The sequence below is a fragment of the Durio zibethinus genome, chromosome 6 (genome assembly GCF_047325235.1).
Source record: "Durio zibethinus cultivar Kanyao isolate XHJ-2024 chromosome 6, ASM4732523v1, whole genome shotgun sequence".
Lineage (NCBI taxonomy): Eukaryota > Viridiplantae > Streptophyta > Magnoliopsida > Malvales > Malvaceae > Durio > Durio zibethinus.
In genome coordinates, this window is record NC_143167.1 from 33,142,461 (window position 1) to 33,161,561 (window position 19,101).

Genomic DNA, 19,101 nt, shown 5'->3' on the forward strand with positions numbered 1-19,101 from the left:
GCCTTTTCAGGGGGCAGAGGGCTATTCCAATTAGCTAAGTTCAAACTATATCATTTTCCCTTGACCTTTAAATGAGTTTGATTTAGATCCGATGGGGAGGATAGGTAATTGGTTCTTGGGCCAAGCTTAGAATTAATTTTAGATCGCAGTTGATTTCTCCCTAACCCATTTGGGCTTTGAGTCAGAAAGGTAAAGATCCTTATCAAATCGAGATTGTTAATATCTGATACCTAATTTTTTGAGTTGCCTCACACTAGCTCTAGACTTTGACACTTCGTGGGTATGGTTTAAACGGCTATTTAGACTAACCCTCCAGAGTTGCACCTTTTAAAAACCTTTTTGTTTGCCACACTCTAAGGCTAGGCTTTCTTTTGATTGCCGCACTCTATGCTTAGACTGTAAACATTTTCATTCTGTCACTTTTTAGCAAGAAAGAAAAGAAAAAATCCCCTTTATCATGATTGCTTTTGGTTCTTAGAGCCACTCTGCTGAGGATAACCCTCGTTGACATGTTACCAAGAATTTTACAAATTTGGTTTCTTTCTAGCTTAGAGAAGAATATATACTTCATAGAAAATGGGTAAAGAAGAGAATCAGAAAGAGAGGGAGTTGGAGAGAAAATGTTCTCTAATGAAAAAAAAGAAAAGAAAAAGAAAGGAATGAGACAAGCTGAGAGGGACGAGAGAGTGATAGGCGGACTTGTATAAGCCCACATTATTGAAGCCATAAGCTGGAGTGGACTTCTATTTTTTTAATTTAAAAATAAATCACGACGGGGATGTAGCTCAATTGGTAGAGCGCTCGCTTTGCATGCGAGAGGCACGGGGTTCGATCCCCCGCATCTCCAGTTTGACCAATTCTTTTGTTTGCTAGTGTCAAATTTCTCCTTGACGGCGCCCTTTTAATTTTGCCTCTCAAATGCGTTGGTCTCGAACTCTCTTCTTCTCGCCTTCACTTTCTTCGTCTAACACTCGTCTCTCTCTATGCGCCATTGCCGGCCGCAACGTTTTGCCTTCAATAGCTTCAAATTAAGTCGGAGAACTCGTCGTAATTTCCAACAGAACTGATTGGACCCAAACCCGGTTCTAATTCCATCTGTTCATCTCGTTGCAAAAGGTATATTCTTTTTTCTAAAGTTCTTCACTTGCTCACTCGATATTGTCGTTATTTCTGGAGATTTAAGTATTTGTCTATATCAATGAGTAGCAGCTTAGCTGAATACCCAGTTGAAATTCTTTGATTAATTCGCTTTAGAAGCAAGTTCTTTCGGATATTTGATATGTTTAAAGGCTTGAAGTTTTTAAGTTTCTAAAGTTTATTTTGTTTTTTCCTATAAACAGGGGCTGTTTTACTACATAAATTATGTTAATTTCTAAGCTTTCTAGAGTTGGATTTTTGATTGCCAAAGAGCTATCAAGAGGTATGCTACTATTTTCATTTTGGGTTCATATGTTATGCTTTGATTTTATGGAAATTGGCATTATTAATATTTATAGCTTGTTTTTAATAAAAATTGGGACACCCTTTTACTTTCTAAACAGATCATTATCTTTGATTATAGTGGTATATTTGCAGGTTCTTAATAATGCATGATTTGTATGAAATGATATTTCATTTACTGATGACTCCAAATTGCATTCTTTTTGATAGGCCAATATACATATATGTCTAGAACAAGATTTAGACAAATGCCTTGTGGACGATACCAGCGTTCTCTGGTCAGTGATTATTATTTTTGTATATTTCAAAAAGATACAAATATAATTTGACATGCATTATTTATCGCTTTTGAGTCACTGAATGAAAGTGGCCTAAGACGTGGATGGTGGTTAACCCTCACATCGGTTGTTGTTGATAATATTCAAAGTTAATCTAGTGCTTATGTTATGCATGTCCCTCTAAGGTATCTTGAATGGTGGAGTTTAATTGAATGCAACTGGAAAAGATAGCAGTTTTTTGGGATTTAAGTGGAAGTTTTAGTTTTGATATGTAATGAGATTATCAGCAGTTAGTTATGTTACCCAATAGTGGATAACTCTTATGACTTTTAGGAGATGGAATGCGTTGACTACACTAGTCAATGAGCTAATGACATGATTAAGCCTTTCTGCTCTAAGTAAGCTGATTATGCTGTAGACAGACTTGAAGATTTATTTATTGTTCACGTAATTGAATTGTTGTGGTTTTAGATGGCTAATTGGTGGCATCTTGCTGATAGGTTTTCACGTGAAAAGAATGGTCTCATATCATATCTACAGAAAGAAATAGTGTGGCAGTAATTTTGTTTACTAAGGGGATGGAATGATTTGACTAATATTAGTTATAGTGACTATTTTTGGGATTTGTCAGAGGGCAAGGAAAATAGCACAAAAACTTGGATGACAGTTATGTGAGAAATATGATAACCACATTGACATACTTTTGATGAGATCCGAATGGTAATAAGTTGGTGGGTGACAATAGTTGCTAGAATATTTGGAAAATAATTTCAGAAACATTGAAGTATGAAACATCTGTGGTTGGTATTGATGTAAACATTGAAGAATGATATACATATAGTTGGTATTACACTTTACAGAATTGGATAAGAAACGGATTTCAGTTTTAGCTATTTATCTGAAAAAAGAAGATTTCATTTTCAGTGAACTATTAGTAAACTTTTCCCATGATCTTTTTCTCTTTTTTATAATTTTTTGAACAGCTTGAATTACTGCCAGAAACTAGAGCCTTTCAAGGTGCCATATTTCAAAAGCACCATGATTTTTCAACCTCAGCTTCCAACAATGCTTCTTTGGGAGGCGATGAACAGAAAGAAACGTAAGTTCTTTAAATAAAATTGTAATAGCATGGTTCCTATGCCTGTTGGATGAAGTTGTGAATCTCTTTTTTTAGTGCTGATCATCTTACATTCGTGAATTATTTGGATCATATAAACATTCAACTCTTTTCTTCGTCGTCTTCATTTTTTTAAATACACACACACACACACAAACATATGAAAGAAGAAATACACAAACCTAATTTTGATTTACAAGTTCTTGGAGAGATGATGATGTAACTTCAATACCAGTAAGTTATTCTACATTGATAATACATAGGAAAAGCATTCTTTGTCAAGACTTAATAATGTTTTGACATATTTTGGCATGTTTCAAAGCAAACCTGAACGTTGGTGGTCCATTAATACCTCAGCTGATATGGGGGTAGGTTGCATCCAGAGCATCAGAACCCATTAATAGGAGGACTTGTGTCTATGTATGCATGCATCTTTTATCTGTTGTGGATTTTATTGGTGTGCTTTTCCGGTATACTGTCCATCTCCGTGGCTCTTACACTTTTAGGTGGTTGAAGATTCAGATAGCTATTTCTTGGCATTCACTGACTATGAAAGTGTGGAGTTGGAGTACTCCCAACAATTGTTCTTTAAACACTTAGTGGCTCTATATGCATTTAATCTAAAATTGATTTTTTTTTTTCATTTTTATTCACATTAGATTATATCATTTGTCAGGATATCTGTTACATTTGTTTCGAAGGATGGAGAAGAAATCCCTATTCGGGTGCCTATGGGAATGTCTATGCTGGAAGCAGCTCATGAAAATGATATAGAGCTCGAAGGCAAGGATCTTCACCTATTTGTGATCCAATAATTTTATAGCATTCCTTGGATCTAACTTTTATCTTCTTGGAGTAATTCATTTACTGAAGTCCTTTCTTGAAGTAATTTTATTCTCATGAAGGGTGCATTAGCAATTAAAGTAGAACATAATGTGATTTTGAAACCTCCTTCTTGTTCTTTTCTGATAAAAACTAACATGTTTTGGTAACACACACAAATGGGTTGAATTACTTTGTTAATTAATTTATATTTCATTGCTAAAATTAATTTCTGCTTGTACTGTTGTTGCAGGAGCATGTGAGGGTTCACTTGCTTGTTCAACATGTCATGTCATAGTGATGGTATGCTAATGGCATTATATGTTATCAAACATGCTGTTGATTGGTTTATCGTTATTCCTAATATTCTTTCAACCTCACTATTAGCGACTAAATATTGACTCTTTTGCTAGGACATGGAGTACTATAATAAATTAGAAGATCCAATTGATGAGGAGAATGACATGTTGGACCTGGCCTTTGGGCTTACAGAAACGTGAGTTCATTCATCATAGACCCGCTAAGCAATTTTTTTGTGAAATATAATCTAAATGGAATGCCATCTTCTTGAACTTTTCAGGTCTCGCCTGGGATGTCAAATAATTGCAAGTCCTGAACTTGATGGAATTCGTTTAGCAATCCCTGCTGCCACTCGAAACGTTGCTATTGATGGGTATGTTGCAAAACCACATTAGACATGATACAAAGCGTAACTTTGTTTAAATTGAGCGTAGAGGATCTGGTTCCGGTCATCCAGTTTTGTAGCTTCTCTATTGCATTGGATCAACGAGCATCTACTATCCTCAAGTGATTGTTTTTGTATTAATTATTGCTTACTAAATTTCTAATAATCAATGTGACATTGATTCTACCCATCAAATGATATCAAAGTTCATATGACCATACTTTGTTCTGCACCTTTCCGAATACAGACCAGGAAGCTCAATAATAATGTCATTTTGACAGGTTATTTACTCTGTGCTTAACTATAACTCCATGGTGGGGGCTGATAAACCATAATTTAAGTGAGGATTAGTTCTCAAAATCATGATCATCATGAACCTATGATAAACTAAAGCATCATGGTTCAATATGTATCTTTAGTTTGTTGCCTGGAACTGATGTTCTGGTTGGTAGAGCTCTAGGATGTCACGTCTCTAGAAGTTTTAATCCTGTGGTATCGGATAAAATGCTTGCTAATTCTATATTGCTTAATTCTCTGGCAAGTTGAGATTGAAAAATCGAAACAAATGGATTGGAGTTCAGAAACAAATGAAATACTGGCAGTCAATACTTGCACCTCTCAGGCAATTCACTTCAAGGTGAAGAATTTGTTGAAAATGAAGTGTGAGATAAAGGCACGTCCTATGGTAAATGTTGGGCAGATTTTGGGTTGCTGTCGTCTGATAGCCTGCTCGGATCCTCTGTCGGCCCCCTTCGATGTATCACTATCAATATCCATATTGATGGACTTCAAGGTGATTGACATATTCCCCTTTGATTTTTCTAGTCGATTGTCAGGTTCCACCTAAATGGGCTGATTGCTCCCTAAGAAATCCTAGCTTCGTTAATTAGTACCAGTTGGTACGAGGGCCGAGGCAGTACAAATCAAAAGGGACTGTAAAATCCTTTTGCATTACCTAAACTGCAACCTTACGCTTCACGACGGCATTATTTCTTTACCGTTCTCAAAATTTACTTCAGAAAATTTTCAAATCTATTCACTGTTGAGCATCCCGGAATTAGCCTATCATTAACTGATATTCAGACATTTGGTTTAATGTTTGATACATGTTTTTTTAATCTCAAAGAGTTGTGTTCGTGTCTCTTATCTCAATAATTTTTTATTAACAATTGCATCAGTGATTAACAATAGAATCTTTAGAGCCTCCCAAAGGCACAAGTAAAGCATGCTTGCTTGATTTATTCATTTGTATTCATAAATAATTTGTCCATATAAAAAAAAAAACTATAAAATGAAGAAATAGACATAAGTAACATCCATATATTCATATATCATCCGTGAAAAAAAATTTATATAAATCTTTATAAAGAAAAAGGTGTGACGAAGGATGAGGATTAAAAGGGTTGAAGTCTTTATAGAGCAAGATGTGATGACGTTAATATTTTCTATTTTGAAATTTAGTCAAATTTTCCGTATTTTGAAATTGTAATAACATAAGACAACATGAAACTGGAAGGAAAAATTACAAGCCTACTAAGGAAACTAACAATGAAAAAGAAATGAAATGAAATGATGTTCCTGCTCGTCCAACAGCTCGTATTATTATTTGCCGGCTGCTTGCTTAATTTGTTTCTTTCAACAGAGATGTGTACAAAGTCAAATGGAGTTGGTTGAGTTTTACCTTTCAATATGAAAGTTGCTAAGCTCTTTCTCTCTATATAAAACAATGGCTCGTCAGCTGTGGTTTTTTTTAGTATAAAGGAAGTCACAAACTAAAAAAATAAAGTTGTTAGTATTATTATTTGAATTATAAATCTGTTGAAAATCACCTTTTAAATTTGAATGTCATGTTTTAAAAGTTGTTGCATTACATGTCTTTTATATAACGCTTGATGTCCTGCAGAAAAAGAAAAACTATGACGGGAAGATAAGTAGGCAAATAGAAACTTAGAAAGAACCACAAACTAGAGTAGAAAAAAGGATACCAAATTCCATCTGATTTACTGTTTTTATTTTGCAACATTAACACACAAATGTCAAATGTTCTTCAGCCCAATCACTATAAAATATGTTAAAATAAAGTATGCAGCATTCATTGAACTTATGAAAAGGATACTTTTTTAGTTTGATTAATGATGATCAACTACTGCAGGAAGCTGTTCCCACAAGATTTGGCCTTAACCTACATATCAAGTTTTTGCACTCTGCCAGCGACGTGGACAACATCTAATTTCGTTCCCACTTAACTTCATAATTCAGAAGTTTTATTCTTTTGCAAGTTTTAGTGCCTGGGAATGGGATTTATGGATGTCAAGAAAACACGTTCTGAGAAAAAGGAGAACAGATTAGCTATGTCAGCATGAATCCATAAGACAGAATTTGTATGCATTTTTCAACTTTGATCCAGTGCAAATGCAACAAAGCAACAGCTTGAACATTGATTGAACTATCATAAATGCAACAACCATTAATTCAAAAAAGATTAATGATGTTGCAGTGAAGGCAAAGTTTTTAGGTGCAGCAAAAACAAAGCCACATGTTTTTTTTCTTTAAAAGAACATTGAAGTTGTGAAGTACAGAGTCATAGATGAGATGAGCTGGCTTTACTTTCAAATGTACTGCAAAATGCTTGCATTGCTTCTAGAAAGGCTTACTATCAGACAGGTCTAATTTGTTAACTTCCAATTCAATAAATTTAATTCCACCATTTTTATATAAAAATTTGGCAAGTCTTATTATTTCCTACCAAGATTTCATGTCAAAATCCACGCAATTTTATAAGTTAGCATTAGCAAAATTTTATATACATTCTTATAATAAAATAAAGAAACCAAAATATTGTTTTTATTGGTGGCAGATTTGAATCCAAATTTTTGTTTTGTCTTTCTTTTTTTTTTTTTTTTTTCTTTTAAGGAAAGGTATGGTTTATCTTTAAGAAAATGTTTTTGGTCACCCAATATGAAAATATTAGTTCTGAAAAGGTCAGAAAACAGATTTGATAATAGAAATAAATATTTTGGGGGACATACTAATAGTATTGCCATTACTTGATCTTTCCTTTTACCAACATGCTTGAAGTAGCAATTCTAGCTACTAGTAGTATAATATAGCTTAACATTTGGTGATTTATCTTTATCTATAACAAAATTCAAAAAATAATTTAATTGGTTCACTCAATTATTTTTAAAAAATATGTTCATACTCCACTAAATTAATTTAGCTTCATATTACAACACAAAATCTCTAATTTGTACCCAAAAAAGTATCTATCTACATTTTTTCCTTTTAATTATCGAATGTATTTAGACAAAGAAACGTTTTCAATGGAAATAAATGGGGGTTAAGGGAAAGCTAATTATAGGCAGTGGTGTGCCTGGCCCATATTGTTTTGAGTTTTGACGCTTGTGATATGAAAAAAAAAAAACTGCTTAATATAATCTTCAACAATGCAGAAAGAAAAAGGAAACAGCTTTTTTTTTCTGTATTGAAATGGTAGCCATTGATATAGCAGAGAAAGTGGGAGACATGAACATGGCAAGTACATCCATTATATTATTAAATCTTTGATTGTTCTTGTTATATCCACAGCTGCAAATATAGTTTATAATTTTTCATGCAAACCCTAAAGAAAAAAAAAAAACTAAAAATCTTAACATTCAGCAACAAAAGAATTATTGGAAAGTTTTCATTGTTAGCTAAAATTCAAATTTTTTTTTTTTTTTTTTACCATAGCCAGGGAAAGTTTGCATGATTCTACAGGGAACAGCTAAAATAAAGAAAGGAAGAAATTCACATGGTTTTCACCTGGCTGAAATTATCCAGCTTTTATTTTTTATATTTACTCGCATGCAAAATTAAAGTTTTTCTCTTCCACCAGTCAATCACTTTCTAGACCATGATTTCCCCAATCACCAAATTTTTTTCAACCTAAAAAGCAGAGTGAAATCCTCACAAATCACTGTTTGGCAACTAAGAAAATATAAAGACATGCCAGCCGATTAGCCAACCCAAACCCAAAAAAAAAAAAAAAAAAAATTCTTTATGCTATACATAAACATATATAAATTCAAACTCTCACCTTCCCCCCTTACTTATTTGTAAAAATAATTTTTATTAGTAAGGGAATAATATTTTTCAAGAATTTGTTTGGCAAAACCTCAACTACTCTAAAATAAGCACAGACAATTCTCAAAAGCGTTGAATTCGAGTTAAAGTGATCGGTTGGGAAGTGTTTGTCTTGTTTTTATTCATAATCCCTGCCCCATTGCGTCGGAAGAAAAAAAGAAATTTATACAGAACAGTTACGAAAACGCACTGGATTAATGAAGTCGCCGGCGTCGTTTCACTCGTTTGGAAGGAGTAGTTCGAAGCAGTCAAACTATAGTCGTTCATTTGAGTTGCCAGAAGATGTTGAAGATCTTTCTAGAGATGACTACGGCGTTGGTGGAGCAATGTTGCCGATTTTTCTCAGCGATTTACAGAGGAATAACCAGCAAGACCTTGTCGAAGTCACGCTAGAGCTCGAGAATGACTCCATTGTATTTTGCAGCGTCTCGCCGAGTGCTCCGCCGATTATTACGGACGAAAAGGAAGCCTCCGTAACGGCTTCTTCCGGGATTTTAGGTAGGAGTCTTTCGGCGACGTCGAGGATTCGGAGGAAGTTCGCGTGGTTACGTTCCGCGTCATCGTCGAGAGCTTCGTCGTCGGCAGAGATTGATCAGGACTGTAGGATTACAGCGCGTGACGAGAGAAGAATGAAGGCTAAGCTTCAACGAACGAAATCGAGTGCTGAACGAGCGTTGAAAGGGCTAAGGTTCATTAGTAAAAACACCAGTGTAAACGACGCCGAGGAGATGTGGAAACGAGTTGAGTCGAGGTTCGAGTCGTTAGCAAAAGACGGAATGCTTGCTAGAGAAGATTTCGGTGAATGCATAGGTCCGTTCTCTTACTCTGTTTGGCAACTAAGAAAAATAAAAAAAGAAACGAAAATTTCAAATTTCTTTTACCGTTTTTATTACTTCGAACGTAGGGATGGTGGATTCGAAGGAGTTTGCAGTTGGGATATTCGATGCGTTAGCAAGAAGGAGGAGACAAAGAATTCAAAAAATTACAAAAGAAGAGCTGCATGATTTCTGGTTACAGATTTCAGACCAGAGTTTCGACGCGCGCCTTCAGATTTTCTTTGACATGTTCGTTTTCTTCTCTTTCTTACCTGTTTTTTTTAACGGTTTTGATGGATGCCGTTAATTTTTTTCTACAAAAAATATTTAATTATTGTTTATTATTTTCTTTTGTGTGGTGCAACTGATTATTCTAAATTTGATAAAATTTTTGCAGGGCTGACAGCAATGAAGATGGAAGAATCACAAGGGATGAAGTACAGGAAGTAATCAAATTTGCTATTTCAATGTCATTATCTTTGGGTTTTTTTTTTTTTTTGGGCTAAAGTTGCTGATTTGTTTGATTATATTTTTTAAACAATATTTTTTAAACACAGCTTATAATGCTTAGTGCATCAGCGAACAAGCTATCCAAGCTGAAAGAAAAAGCTGAAGAATATGCCTCACTAATCATGGAAGAACTTGATCCCGAGAATTTTGGGTACATTGAGGTGAATTATTCTGGACAAAAACTTACGTTAAATTTTGTAATTTTTTTTAAAAAATAATTTAATAAAAATTTTAATAAAAAATTTAAATTTATAAAGTGATAAAATTTAATTTGAAAATATAATTTAAATTTGGTTCATATTTATTTAATGATAAAAATTTTGTTAATATTTTTATTAAAAATATTTATCTAAAAAAATATATATATTTTTTAAAAAATTTTACACACTTAATTTATACAACGAAATCTTTTAATTTATCTATTTTAATTTTTTATTTTAATTTTTATTTAATCATTTTTAATAGTAAACTTAACGAACTTCTCCTAAAAAATTTTATCTCAATCTTTCCCAGTTATTTCACATGTTTAGCCCAAAAATTATGGGATAACATGGCAGGTTTGCAAATAAAACAGGATTTATTGTTTATTTTTTGGGTCCATTTCAGATATGGCAGTTGGAAACGCTACTCCTACAAAGAGATACTTATATGAACTACAGCAGGCCACTTAGCACAGCAAGTGTTGGATGGAGTCAGAATATAAGTTCTATCAGACCCAAAAACATGTTCCGAAGAGTGTGCTTTAAACTCCGGTGCTTGATATTGGAAAACTGGCGAAGGGGATGGATTTTGTTGCTTTGGATGATGGCTATGGCTACCCTTTTTGCCTGGAAATTCATGCAATACAAAAACAGGGCAGCATTTCAAGTTATGGGATATTGCTTGTGTACTGCCAAAGGGGCCGCCGAAACTCTCAAGCTCAACATGGCTCTAATTATTTTACCAGTTTGTCGAAACACATTGACTTGGCTTCGATCAACTAAAGCAAGGTCTTTTGTTCCTTTTGATGACAACATAAATTTCCACAAGGTAAGAAACAGCTACTAATTAATTAATGGACTTTGTAAACTTAATAATTTATTTAAACAAATATTTTTTGTTCCCTCAATTTCGCAGACAATCGCATGTGCCATAGCCATTGGAGTCTTCGTTCATGCAGGAAGCCACTTATCCTGTGATTTTATCCGCCTGACGAACGCTTCTCCTGAAAATTTTGCTCTCATAGCCTCTGATTTCGGTCATGGCAAAAGACCGACTTATTCGGAACTTTTGACTGGTGTTCTAGGCGTGACAGGGATATCTATGGTGATTTTCATGGCCATTGCATTTATATTAGCAACAAGTCACTTCCGCAGAAATGTATTGAGATTCCCTGCACCTTTCAACAGATTGACAGGCTTCAATGCATTCTGGTATTCTCATCATCTTCTTGTTCTTGTCTACATTTTGCTAGTAATCCATGGAACATTCTTGTTCTTGGCCCACAAGTGGTACCAGAGATCGGTAAGAACTTTAAGATCATAGTTATTTTTTACAAGAATGATAGAACTCCATGTCAAGTACTAACTATGCTGGTGTTGCAGACATGGATGTACGTCTCTGTTCCATTGATGCTTTACATAGGGGAGCGTAGTGTAAGAACATGTAGATCAGAACATTATTCAGTAAAAATATTTAAGGTAATTTGATTAAGCTTTTTTTCTTTACTATTCTATTTAGATAAATTTTGTCATAACTATTTGAGTCCAGTGACCACATGAAAGAAAGGAATATCATAAAAATATGATATTCACATCTTAAGGAAACAAAAGGAATTCAGTTTTCTGAAACAAAATAGCGAAAGAAGATTAGAAACTGCATGGTAGTTTTCTAGGTTCTTTTTTTGTTAAGTTTACAACGTTTGTTTTTATGTCATGCTCAGGTTTCAGTACTACCAGGAAACGTTTTCAGCATTTTTATGTCAAAACCGCAAGGGTTCAAGTATAAAAGTGGGCAGTACATATTTCTACAGTGCCCATCAATCTCCCCATTTGAATGGTAAGTGTGATTTTCTCAGATCCCCTGCTTCCTCCAATCTTAAATGGCCTTCACATTGTTTGAAATATCTTTACGCATTGAACTAACACTAAATTCATTTTTAGGCACCCATTTTCCATTACTTCAGCACCAGGAGATGAGTATCTTAGTGTTCACATCCGGACAGTAGGAGACTGGACGCAGGAACTGAAACGAGTTTTCACCGATGTTAATGACTCGCCATTTGTTATAGGCCGAGCTAGATTTGGCCATCTTGGACACATTGATCAGAATGGGTAATTATGTTAGTAGGAAAATATACTTCTTATGGGGCCAAATTCGATTGTGAGAACTGGGAAGTATTAACACCACGAGTTTCACTGTTGCAGCCAGCCTAAGTTGCTTGTTGATGGTCCATATGGGGCTCCGGCACAGGACTACAGGAATTATGATGTTCTGCTCCTTGTGGGTCTAGGAATTGGAGCTACACCTTTCATAAGCATCCTTAAAGATCTTTTAAACAATTCAAGAACAGAAGATCAAATGGTACGTTCAAGCCACGTTCTGTAGGAATCTTTTCAGCATAATTTATAACTAGTTTTCAGTTCTACCAAATCATATCTGTGGCTTTGATGGTATAGGATTTAACCACAGAAATGACTAGATCAGACGACAGCTGGAATAGTCTAGCATCTTCGAATTTTACTGCTAATTCAAGTTTGACTATTGGGGGAAAGAAGAAGCCGCAGGGAACTAGAAATGCTCATTTCTACTGGGTCACCAGGGAACCAGGGTCCTTTGAATGGTTTAAAGGAGTAATGGATGAAGTTGCAGAAATGGATCACAAAGTAATACATGCAACTTTAGAGCAATATGCATGATTTTTACTATGCCGTTGTTTTCAACATTACGTGAATAAATCTTCCAAATTAATGTCTTATTCTTATCTTTTCAACTCTAAAACAGGGTCAGATTGAGCTGCACAACTACCTTACAAGTGTTTATGAAGAAGGGGATGCAAGATCAACCTTGATTACGATGGTCCAAGCTTTAAATCATGCTAAACATGGTGTTGACATCCTATCGGGAACCCGAGTACGTAACTTAAAAAGGATAAAATAATAAACATCCTCCCCAAAAAGTCATTTCCATCGAGTGTTTTTTATTCATCAATTGTTAATCATGTGAAAGTTCCAAAAAGTTTCTTCATTGACAACATCTGTGATTTTCTTTATCTCCTTTCTCACCTACTAAACAACCATTTAAAAATACCAACTATTCAATTATGTGCTTGAGTAGTGACTAACCCTTTGATATTTAATAATTTGTTGCAGGTAAGGACACATTTCGCAAGGCCTAACTGGAAAGAAGTGTTCGGAAAAATAGCTTCAAAACATCCTCATGCCACAGTAGGTAAATACTAAATACAATTCTAGCCAAATAGAAAAAGACAGGTATTAATCAAAGAGCCATAATTTTGTTGTTTAAGCAGAGGAGGACTCGTTAATAGAATCTGGGCGTGGGATATGAGTCCTTAGTCTTTAGATTCTGCCAACCAGACTGCCCATAATTGGCTCCCATTCAATTCAACCTACTACGAGAACTTGACATACAGAATCACAAGGCTGTACGCAACCAACTAATGAAGAGAAATTAACAATATTTATGACTTTTAGTTCAACCTACAGTTGTCATGTTTAATCGGATTTATAAAAGAAAATCAAAAGAAGATAGGCAGGCCTTGAAAAGAAAATAATATTCTTACCGATGAGCCAACAACCTTTTTTTTTTTTGTATAAAACAAAAGTTTTCAAACTCTATGTGGAATATTATAGTGGTCCAAACATTAGCCAACCAATCAGAAAAGTACCCAATTCAGCCAGAGTTTTCTTCTGCATTGCACACTACTCTGTATTTCAATCAAGAAAATGCTTAGCATCATATTAGTAATTTATCTAAAAAAAAGGAAATTTAATTTAACATGAATGGTGATTGTCAAAACTGCAGGAGTGTTCTATTGTGGAATGCCAGTGTTGGCAAAGGAATTGAAGAAACTATCAAGGGAGCTGAGTCACAAGACATCGACGCGGTTCGAATTCCACAAGGAATATTTCTGAGCACCCTTTGCCATTTGCCATTTCCATTATATATAGATCCTTTGAATATATAGTCACAAGGCATAGATATATAGATGCCATTGCCATTTGCCATTTGCCATTTGCCATCCTGTTGTTCTTTCTTGTAACTATATATTCAAAGGAATATAGAGAGAAATATATACACATGTATTCATAACTATAGGTCAGATGAAAATGAAAAATATATAGCATTGAAATATAAACTTTATCCACTACAAATTTTGTAAAATTTCTTACATTTTGTACTAAAAGCAATGATCATTAAGGATCAATAAAGTTCAGATATTGGTGCATTTTTTTTTAAATCTATGAAAAAAAAAAAACCCATTGCAAGTACCATTTCATTTGAAGATTTAAGGAGTTACTGTTACTAATCATCTTTTAATCGCTTGAGAAGCCTGGACGCCCAGCGCCGGACGCGTCGCTTGAGAGTGTAACCGACAACAATTCCAGCAACAAAGCAAATTGCACAAAGTTTTGAACAGGTCCATAGCGAGACTACTTGCCTGCAATTCGAAAGAAAAAAAAATGTTAAGTACTAAAGAAAGACAGACAATTGCAGCAATTCCATTAGAATTCACAAGGTCAAGTCGATCGAAATGAACAATAGGTACCTGGGAGGCCTGGTGGTTAAAACACGAGAGCTATCAGCTGCAGAAACTCCAGCTGGTCCTCCTCCTCCACTTCGAAGATTGTGAGGAACTTCGGGAAAGAATGAAGGAGATCCTGATTTTGTGTCATTTGAGAAAGAGCGGACCCAATTCTGCAATCCCTCCATTGCTAATGCTGAGTTCTCAAAACCCTAAACCCCTCTTTTGCTAATTGTTTGTTTCTTTTTCAATTCAACAATAATCGCATCGCACTCAGGTTTGCTTTTAGAATTGGGCCAACTGAAAATGATGGGTTCGTCCGGTAGGCCCAATTTAACCCTGTTTACAAGGTTTTCGGCCCAGTATAGTTAGCCCACCAAAGAAAAGTGTACAGATTTTATAGAAAAAATACCGTTCACATTCGAAAAAAGAAAAAGAGGATTGGCCCGGATGGTTTAGTTCGCTTTTCCTCGATGTGAAATGGTTGAATTCGAGTTTTGCTGGTGACCCACATAATACATTGATACTATCTCGAATGTAGTTGGAGAGTATCACCCATTTTAACAGTCCAAAGATGCGCATCTTACCTGTTCTGAAGATTGAAACAACATATTTACTCGAATTTATTCTACCCAAGCGAAGAACAGATAGTAAAGTGGATCATCACACAAGGTAATCTTTTGCTGCAAAATAGCTTTTACCTTGATGATTGCCTTCTTCTTTTATGTGCAAAAACCCCTACTACTGAGCTGAAATGTATATGAATTCCTTTCAGTTTTTCCTCATGTCTTCTTTTCCTCAACAGTAGTATGGAAATTAATCCGCTATGAGCTTGATTTGCTGAAAAAGCCAAGTCGATACCATTTAGATATCATTTTTATACGGTTTTTATGAACTGTTAGTTTTTGTAAGATTTACTACACTTAAAATTATTGCAAGATAGGATTTTGCCACTGTCTGGAAGAGGCCATGTCTTTCTTCACATCCAAGGATTAAAACTACTTCAAAGTCTGTAAACCTCTCTAGAAATTTTTTTATTTTTTTTGTTCTTTCCTCCATCTGACACTCGCATATGTGTTCTTAGTATTAGACAAGTGTTTGTTTTTGTATGATTGAAGCCCCCATTATAAATGCTATTGCTGCAGGATTTGGAACTACATTACTATTGGAGAGATATGTCACACTTGACGATATAAGAGCACATCAAAAAGTTTATACATATATATTGGACACCATTTGAGCTCAAAAACTTAAATTATTGAGTTTTTGAATTCATCATGTATATATAGAATATCTCATTCAGATTTTTTAATGATGTAAGATTCTTTACTTATATATGAACCTTATCTCAATAATTTTTTTTGTTCACTTGTGAGTTTTGATCAAGTCTCACCTCGACTTTCTCATGCAAGTAAGTCCTATCAACATCTCCTTTTTGATCAAGCAACCTCACATCTTGGATGGTCTTAGTGCACCTTAGGTCCAACATTCAACCTTGCCTCTCTATAGGTCTAGGTTGTCTTAATGCCCATCAAACTTGAACTCAATCATAGCACCTAACCTTGCTACATGCCTAAGTTGATTCAGTGCCTCTCAAGCTTAGACTCAATCATGGCCTTCTCCTTGCACTCCATCACAAATTGACTCAGTACATCACTTTCTTAGATGTTTCGATTCCACACACTCGTTACGTTTAAGTCAAACATTCGACTCTGATATCACTTTGATGGGATAAAATAACTTCAAACAATATTTAAGTCGAATATGTCACGCAACGAAAAAATAAATAAATAATCAATCTCTTGTGCGAATCTAGTAAGAATCAAACAAATAAAACTAACAAATAAATCATCAAACCAAAAGCATAAAGACACAAACAATTTGCATGGAAAACATTTTTAAAACAAAAAGTAAAAACCACGGCCAGTAATAAATAATCTCTACTATCAAAATAATTGAAATACAAAGTTCTTTCTAGCTAGAACTAGATGTATACAACCACAATATCTCAATATTAAAGAATCTTGGCAAAGTAATAATTTTACAAGAGAAAATTGGAGAAGTCTTAGTAAATTTAGAGATTAACAAATATTCACAAAATCAGTAGGTAAAAAACTCGAAACTCGATCTCTACCATTTAGATTGGAGAATAATGAGTTGTAAACACACCGATAAAATTGCACCTCAATCGGACAACGAATTGACCATGATTAAACTATTTAATCGAAACTGCATAAAACCCTTTTTTTCCCTTTTTTTTCTATTTTGCCTTACACTCTCTTGTTTTTTTTTTTCAGTCATATAAAAGTTTAAAACCCTATAACCAAGCATAAAAAAACTAAAAAAATCCCTGATGAATGGGCTTTAATTTTAGGCCACCTTCACATGAAGAAAACTGAGTTTAATAAATCTCTTCATTTCTGACTATGTGGAGGGAATCGTCATTTCGGCCATCAAACGACAAATTTCAAGCTTTTCCCTTCGTAGTATTATCAACTCAAAAGTATTATCCTCATGCAAAGACTTCATCTCATCTTGCATGACTTCAACTTACTCTTTCTTATATTTATCTTTCATGACCTCTGCATAATATTCGGGTTCTCTTCCATCAGTTAGTAACACATTCTCATTAACAGAATACTGTATGAAAGGCTGGATCTCTAGTAGACCTTCTAAGTGAAACTTTTAGTTGAACCTATAATACTGGTGACTGTTCATAGGTATTATCACCCATCTTAGCTTGTGTAAGATTGGTATTAACATCACCAGTATTATATTGGTTATCTTCAACATCTTCAACCTTTATGAGCACATGTGTTAGAAGAACTAAATCTAAGTCAATCAAACCATCATTGCAATGTGAAACTAATGTCTCAGTCTTCTCAATATCTTGTATGGTTTGGTTTTCAATAAAAATAATATCCCCGTTTCTCATAAATTTCTTTTGCACTGGATCATAAAACCTGTAACCAAACTCATCCTAGCCATAACCAAGGAACATACACTATCTAGTTTTGACATCAAGCTTGGATCTCTTATCTTTGAAAATATGAGCCTTACATTCAAACGTATACAAGTAATCATATGACACATTCTTGCCTAATCAAACTCTATCTAGAACATTAAAATCTAGAGGAACACCTGGAAAGTGATTCAAAACGTGTATAAATGTACTCAAAACCTCACCTCAAAAAAATTTTGATAACTATGTTTACGAAAGCAAACATCTTACTTTTTTCATTAGTGTCTTGTTTATCCTCTCAGTTAACCCATTCAACTGAAGTGTTTTAAGAGGTGACTTTTGATGTTTAATACCCTACTATCTATAATACTCATCAAAAGGTCTAGTGTACTCAACCCCATTATCAGTCCTTATGCATTTCAATTTGAACTCTGTTTGTCTTTTAACTAAAGCATGAAATTATTTAAATACATCTTGGTCTTTTAATTTCAAGGTATAAACTCATATCTTTCTTGAATGATCATTCATCAAAGTCACAAAATAGATGAAACCACCAAGCATTTTTGTTCTCATAGGACCACAAACATCAAAATATACTAAATCAAGTATACATGGCTTTCTTAATGGAAAGGATGTCTTAAATGCAACTCTAGTTTGTTCTCCTACCCAGCAATGATCACACTTCTTCAAGGATACATTCTTCACTCCAAAAAGAATATTTTTCCTAGCCAAAACCTTCAAACTCTTCTCGTTCATGTAACTAAATCGCTTTTGCAAAAGCTCAGTTGTATCATAATTATCTACTGCATTGGTAATGGAATCAGATACCTTTGCCTGCATCAAATACAATAAGGAGGGCTTCATACCCCTAGCTACAACCATAGAACCTTTAGTGAGTTTCCACTGACCATCACAAAAAATGTTGCAAAACCCTTCATTATCAAGCTTCCCTACAAAAATCAAATTCATGCTAATATTGAAAATATATTTAACATTTTTTAAGGCCAATGCAGTGCCATTATTGGTCTCCAAAAACCCATCTCTCATACCAATGGCTTTAGCTAAACCATCATTATTCATTCTAACACTCTCAAAATCACCAAGTGTGTAAGATATAAAATAATATTTTTAAGATGTAGCATGAATTGTGGCACCAGTATCAATCACCCAACTAGTCTTATGGAATGCAAGATTAACAACATCATCATCATATAATATAATAAAGTCATCTGTGACAATAGCAACTTTATCGGTATCATTACCATCACCTTTTTTCTTTTCCTTATCTTTGTCACTATTGTTGTTTCTTTTCAACTTTTGGTAATATTTCTTATATGCCTTTTCAGACTATAATAATGACACTTAACATTGGTAAATTTATTGGACTTACTCTTGCTTCTATCTGTACTTTTCAAACTTTTACTATTTTTTTTATTTTTTGTGATTAAAACCTAAGACTGTGAAAAGAAATCTTGTGATTTTCTTCTCATCTCTTCATTCAAAATACTATTCTAAGCCAAATCTATAGTAATAATACCGTTGGGGGCTGAGTTAAATAACGTTGTTCAAATGTCTCCCACGAGTCCGATAATGTACCAAGAAG

The 19,101-nt window shown here is 34.3% G+C and overlaps 4 protein-coding genes and 1 non-coding gene across 5 annotated transcripts; 4 read left to right on the forward strand and 1 right to left on the reverse strand.

The window, feature by feature from the left end:
• Positions 1-774: 774 nt before the first annotated feature.
• TRNAA-UGC (transfer RNA alanine (anticodon UGC)) lies at positions 775-847 on the forward strand. The gene has a single exon. It is a non-coding gene; the product is annotated as a tRNA-Ala (tRNA).
• A 68-nt stretch (positions 848-915) lies between these two features.
• Positions 916-4,557, forward strand: LOC111286557 (uncharacterized). Its single transcript, XM_022876582.2, has 8 exons — positions 916-1,116; positions 1,341-1,420; positions 1,651-1,718; positions 2,702-2,817; positions 3,512-3,618; positions 3,911-3,960; positions 4,071-4,153; positions 4,238-4,557. The coding sequence occupies exons 2-8, from the start codon at positions 1,363-1,365 to the stop codon at positions 4,350-4,352; spliced, it is 597 nt and encodes a 198-aa protein (XP_022732317.2). The 5' UTR covers positions 916-1,116; positions 1,341-1,362; the 3' UTR covers positions 4,353-4,557.
• A 130-nt stretch (positions 4,558-4,687) lies between these two features.
• Positions 4,688-6,882, forward strand: LOC149518595 (uncharacterized). The gene is made up of 2 exons (XM_089763097.1): positions 4,688-5,135; positions 6,495-6,882. Exons 1-2 carry the CDS (start codon positions 4,908-4,910, stop codon positions 6,570-6,572), a joined length of 306 nt encoding a protein of 101 aa, XP_089619223.1. The 5' UTR covers positions 4,688-4,907; the 3' UTR covers positions 6,573-6,882.
• A 1,549-nt stretch (positions 6,883-8,431) lies between these two features.
• Positions 8,432-14,144, forward strand: LOC111286274 (respiratory burst oxidase homolog protein E-like). The gene is made up of 14 exons (XM_022876157.2): positions 8,432-9,277; positions 9,372-9,531; positions 9,680-9,728; positions 9,840-9,953; positions 10,399-10,821; positions 10,909-11,295; positions 11,376-11,471; positions 11,714-11,829; positions 11,934-12,104; positions 12,198-12,354; positions 12,450-12,656; positions 12,775-12,903; positions 13,143-13,221; positions 13,816-14,144. The coding sequence occupies exons 1-14, from the start codon at positions 8,665-8,667 to the stop codon at positions 13,923-13,925; spliced, it is 2,811 nt and encodes a 936-aa protein (XP_022731892.1). The 5' UTR covers positions 8,432-8,664; the 3' UTR covers positions 13,926-14,144.
• Positions 14,116-14,799, reverse strand: LOC111286275 (uncharacterized). The gene is made up of 2 exons (XM_022876158.2): positions 14,561-14,799; positions 14,116-14,452 (listed from the first exon to the last, which is right to left on the reverse strand). Exons 1-2 carry the CDS (start codon positions 14,722-14,724, stop codon positions 14,317-14,319), a joined length of 300 nt encoding a protein of 99 aa, XP_022731893.1. The 5' UTR covers positions 14,725-14,799; the 3' UTR covers positions 14,116-14,316.
• Positions 14,800-19,101: the final 4,302 nt, after the last annotated feature.